Genomic DNA, 5,520 nt, shown 5'->3' with positions numbered 1-5,520 from the left:
ACCTGGCAGGCCGCCAGGTGTGTGCTGGCCAGTTCAGAGTCACCGGCCACCCGCTTCCTGCCCGTGCCTCTGAAGATGTGGCCGTACTCTCGACCTGGAGACACTGCCCCCCCAGAGACACCGCCCGCCTGGATGGGGGGGCCACCCCACGGGGCAACATCAGCAGTCCAAACCATCCACAAAGGTCCTTGGCTTTGAGTCCAGTCGGGAGGGCCGTGGAGTGTCTGAGAGGTCACCGCCGCCTGCACCCCTTTTCCTGTCCACCTGCCCGGAGGACACCACCGTCTAGACCCCGCCGTGTGCCCGTCACTTTGACTCCGATTATCCTGATCTCTCCACATAGCTGGGAAATGTCCCCTCCTGGCCACGTCGCGGCTCGGCAGGGGGTGCTCACGTGTGTTTTTTGAGCAGTCACGGCTTCAATGAGATACAGTTCACATCCCATGCGGTCACCTAGTAAAAACATCCAGTAGTTTTCAGTGCGTTCAGAGAGTCGTGTGCCGACCACCGCAATCAATTTGAGGGCATTTTCATCACCCCCGGAAGAAACCTCTTTACCCATCAGCATCCGCCCCATCCCCCAGCAGCCGCTGGCCTCCGTCCTGTCCCCGCACGTTTGCCTGTCCTGGACATTTCACTCGAATGGAACTGTGCCACCCGGGTCTCCTGTCTGGCTTCTGTCACTCAGCAGCATGTTTTAAAGGATCATCCGTGCTCCGTGCCTTGTCACGGCCAAACGACAGTCCGCGTGTGCACACACCCCATGCGGCCGCCCGTCAGCAACAGCAGGACTGGGGGCGGCTTCCACTCGGGCCGCTTTGGGCGAGAGCTGCTGGAACTGTTCCTGCACGGTCCCTTTTGCGTGGAAGGTGGCACGTCTCCTGGGTACGTTCCTGGGGTAAACTGCTGGGTGACGTGGTGACGCTACGTTGAGCCCTTGAAGGACTGCCACCGGTTTCCGACGTGGATGTGCCCCTTGCCACCGCCGCCCGCAGCAAGGGAGCGGGCTCTGCTTTCCCCACGTCCTCGCCAGCGCCGGTTAGTCCGACTTTCCGACCACAGCCGTCCCCGCGGGGGGAGGTGGCATCTCATCGTGGTTTTGATTGGCACTTCTCTGATGGCTAACGATGCTGGGCATCTTTTCACGAGCCCGTTGGCATCTGCACCTTCTTTAGGAAATGTCTACCCAGATCCTTTGCCCATTTGATTTGATTTCTTTTCACGACGAGACGTTTGTTATATTCTACGTACAAGTCCCTTATCGAACACGTGACCGGAGGATACTACCTCCCACTCGGAGTTGCGGTTTTATTTCCTTTATAATGTTCTTTGCGGCATAAACGTTTAATTTTGATGAAATCCAAGGCGTCTGTGTCTTCTTCTGATCCTTGAGTTCTTGGTGTCGTGTCTAAGAAACCGCTGCCTAATCCCGGGTCACAAGGATTTATCCCTGTGTTCCTCTCGGAGTGTCGTTGTTGTGTGTTTGTTTGTTTTAGCTCTGACTGTAACTTTACATAAATAGAATCACATTCCCATTACCGCTATTTTTATCACAGGTGCCGCTTCTTCATCAGAAACCATGGTGCTTATTTCTCCGGGTCTCTGCCATGTTTCTCATCACTACTATCTGCTCTCTCACCGCCAGCGGTCGGCTGTCATCTGGGTGAGGCAGGACAGGTGGGCAGGATGGTGTGTGCTCAGCGGAGCGGGGGACCCGCCCCAACCCCGGCGTGGAAATTCCACGTGAGGAAGGGGCGTCGTCACAGGCCGCAGCTCTTGGAACCTGCTGGCTTTTCCAGAACAACCCAGTACGCCGCCCAGCTGGCGCGGCAAGGCCAGGGGTGAGGGGACACGCGGGGCCGAGTCAGGCCGGCTGGGGAAGCGCCCAGCTACACGCCGTGGGAAACAAATACGGAGTGTCTGCTACGCTCGCCCACAGCACCCTGGGAGGGGGGCCACAGTCCACCCCCTTTCCGGACGGTCCCCTTGAGGCCGGGCCTGAAGTCCCCTGACCAGGACATGGTGAGGCCAGGCCGGAGTCGGGGTGTGAAGCTCGCTGGTCTGGCTTCCAGGTCATGGCCGCTGCCCCAGCCCAGAGCCGCCTCTGCCAATTAAAATGCTGGGGTGTGAGGTGCTGACGGCACGAGATGGGCCTGGCGTCCTGGCCCCCACCTCTGGAAAGACCCCACGAGCCAGGAAGGAGGACAGCGGCGAGGGACAGGCTCTGCCGGGTGCCAGGGAGGCGGCGCCCCACGGTCATCGAGGCGTGCTGGGACGGGGGCCCGAGGACCCGATGGGAGCGCTTTGGGACGGAGGCTGGAGCCCACGGGAGGCAGGACCCCGGATCCACACCTCGGGCTCAGGGAGGCTCTCCTGTGCACCCCAACTTCTCTTTGCTTCTGGGGGTCCAGCCCCCCTGCCCTCCTCCTCACTCTGCCTTGTCTCTCGTCCCCTCTCCTCCCAGTCCCCCTGCAGGCCGCCTTGTCGACAGGTGGGGTTTGAGGGGATTCAAAGTTGCTAACCTAAGTAGCCGGCCCTGTCACCACGGGAAGAAGCGGTGTTTCTGTGACGTCCTCAAGGCAGGTCTCTCAGCCGCAGCTCAAGTGACATTTAGGGCCGGACAGCTCGTCACTGCGGGGCTATCCCATGCAGTGAGCCCTGGCCTCCACCCCCTCAGTACCCGGGGCACCCGCTCCCCAAGCCATGACCACCAAAATGCCTCCAGACACTGCCAGACGGTCCCTGGGGAGCGAAATCGGCCCTGACTGAGGACCGCCGCCTTGAAAAATGAGAGAGCAGGGCACGGAGGGACGAGAGGGAGGTGGGGGCCGGTGCAGAGTCTGGGGGCCCCGGCTCTGCCCAGACAGCGGGGTCAGAGGGCACTGGAGCCCCGCTCAGCTCTGACTCTCGCCACCTGCCCTTCCTGGGTCTCAGCTTGCTCGTCCGTAAAACGGGCTCGCTCCGCAGGGCTGCCACCCAGAGTCCCTAAGAGGAAGTCCCGAGGCCCGGCAGGCGGTCGGCGTGCCTATGTGCTGGCCCTCACGGCATTCACAGGACGGCAGTGCTCAGACCGTCTCCGGTCATCTGGGCCCCAAAGCTCATTCCTGGGGCTCAAGGCTTCTCAGAAAACACACCTTCCTCCCCAGCCGGACGGTCTCGGCGCACAGTGCAGCCGGGGCCTTACCTGCCTCTCCTCCGGGCATCCCCATGGAGCTCCTCGCGAAGGGCGGGCGCCTGTGGAGGCCGCGGGCAGCAGCTGGGCTGGTGGAAGAGGCTCTGTGGCCAGCATAGGGACTGGGACACGCCAGAGGGTCACGCGGCAGCTGCGCCCTCATGCCCGGGGAGGGGCAGGGCCTCCCCCTTCCCGGCACACTGAAATAGCCTCCCGCCACGCTCCAAAGGCGCACCTGTCTCCCAGGCGTCCGGGAAAGGGACTTCGGAAAGACACACGGGGGCGGGAGACGGGGAGGTGGGACCACGCCCTGCCCCACGCGCCGGGCGCAGCGTGAGCGAGCTCCCGTGCCCTCAACGCGCCTGTGCCAGCGTCCTGGGGTTGTACCACGAGCCACAGCGGGGGCTTTGACAGCAGACATTTCTGCTCTCGCGGTCCTAGAGGCCAGAAGTCTGACACCAGCTGTCAGCAGGGCCGCCTCCCTCCGGAGGCTCCAGGGGAGGGTCTTTCCTGCCTCTTCTGGCTTCTGGTGGCTCCAGCCACTCCTGGACTTGTGGCCACATTGCTCCAGCTTCTGCCTCTGTCTTCACATGGCCTCGTCCCCGGGAGCCTGCGTGTCCTTTCCTGTGTCCTGTGAGGACACCAGTCGTTGGGGTCAGGGCCGCCTGTGTAAGCCAGGATGACCGCATCTCCACCCTCATCTCCATTACATCGGCAAAGACCCTTATTCCAAATAGGTCGCATGCTAAGGTTTCAGGTGAGCATGAATTTTGGGGGGCCTACTTAACCCCCTGCACAGCCCCAATGTGCCAGAGGGGAAACTGAGGCTTGGGAAGGCGGCCCCTGGCGTGAAGGGCAGCTTGGGTCTCACAGGGCTGAAGAGCAGGTGTCAGCAGGGCCACCTCCCTCCAGAGGCTGCGGGGGGCGCTATTCCTGCCTCTTCCAGCTCCTGGTGGTCCCCAGCACCCTCAGCTTGCGGCTGTGTCTCCCCCGCCTCTGCCTCCATGGTCAGGGCCTTCTCCTCTGTGTCTCAGTCTGTAACCGCCACCTCTCTTCAGCAGCTGTCGCGGCTGCATTTAGGGCTCAGCCCATCATCCGGCATCCTTAACTTAATCCCATCGGCAAAATCTCTTTTTTTCCCCAAATCAGGCACCACCCACAGGAGCCAGAATGAGGACCTGATACATTTTACAGGGGTCATTTTTAAGCCTACCGCACGCAGCAACAGTTTATACGACACGTAAATATGTAACAGAATTTTCCATCAAAGGATCCTTCCCCTTATTCCTTGTCATGTGCTCTGCCATTTCTCTATTCAGCTTCTTACATAACAAACACTGCTGTGACCCACTAATCTGGTTTCGTGCCCACAAATGGGTCACCACCTGCAGCGTAGGAAGCTCTGTCCTAACCCTACACCTGTACCCCTGCCAGGGTAGGGACCCAAGTGAAATGACGATGATTTAAATAAAAGACAGAACTGGGAAGGGGCGAGACTGACAGGTACCTGGAGGGACCCCCGACTCGAGGAGGTCCCGGCCACGAGGCCTCATGGACAGTCCTCCCCCCGCCGCCCACACAGCAGCCTGCATCTCACGAGCAGGCTTTTTCTTTCCCAATTCCTGACTATTAGTTCCCTGCGGCCGCCATAACGGAAGACCATACACCGGGGGCTTACACAGCAGAAGTCCACTCTCTCCCAGTTCCCGAGGCCGGAGGTCCCACATCGAGGGGCCAGCAGGGCCGGGCTCCCTCCGAAACCCGCAAGGGAAGGGCCACTTCTTGCTGCTTCCAGCTCTGGTGGCGGCCGGCGCTCCTTGGCTTGTAGGCGCCGCAGCCTCTGCCTCTGTGGTCATGTGGCCGTCCTGTCTGTCTGTCCGCGTCTCGTCCTCGTCCTGTCTTGTCAGGGCCCAGTCTACTCCGCGTGACCTCATCTTACCGAGTCACACCTGCAGTGGCCCTATTCCAAGTCGTGCCACATCCGGAGGTTCCGGGGTGAGGGTTTTACCGCGCGGGTCTGGGGCTCCCTAAGATAGAGCACATGCAGGGACCCCCGAGGATTCTACCGGGAGCTGGCTGCTGCAGGATCGCAGACGTCAAAGGCTGGGCTCGTTGTCAGATGGAGCTTCTGTGTCCCTGTTCAGAGACCCCCGCCCTCCTCTGCCACTGTGCCCGACGACACACCCGCACACCGCCTCCGACGTCCCTGCCCTCCCCACCGCCCCCACCCCCTCCCGGGCCCCGTCGGCAACGCCACCCCACGCTCAGATCAAGGGCAATTCATCGCGCTGCCTGACTAAACACAGCCCCCACTCCCACCCGCCTCCTGAGTCAATAAAGGCAGACGA

General features: G+C 61.3%; 1 protein-coding gene across 1 annotated transcript in view; it reads right to left on the bottom strand.

Annotated features, from left to right (window-relative positions):
- The window catches only part of ABLIM2 (actin binding LIM protein family member 2), an 81,998-nt gene extending 76,892 nt beyond the window's left edge, over nt 1-5,106 (bottom strand). Inside the window, exon 1 of the mRNA XM_023519676.1 lies at nt 4,851-5,106. Within this exon, the coding sequence (XP_023375444.1) occupies nt 4,851-5,106 (256 nt within the window). The remainder of the gene's footprint in view (nt 1-4,850) is intronic.
- Nucleotides 5,107-5,520: the final 414 nt, after the last annotated feature.

Source organism: Pteropus vampyrus, unplaced genomic scaffold, assembly GCF_000151845.1.
Source record: "Pteropus vampyrus isolate Shadow unplaced genomic scaffold, Pvam_2.0 Scaffold231, whole genome shotgun sequence".
Classification (NCBI taxonomy): Eukaryota; Metazoa; Chordata; class Mammalia; order Chiroptera; family Pteropodidae; genus Pteropus; species Pteropus vampyrus.
Note: the sequence above shows the minus strand (reverse complement) of the source record. Positions and strands in the feature narration are given on the sequence as shown.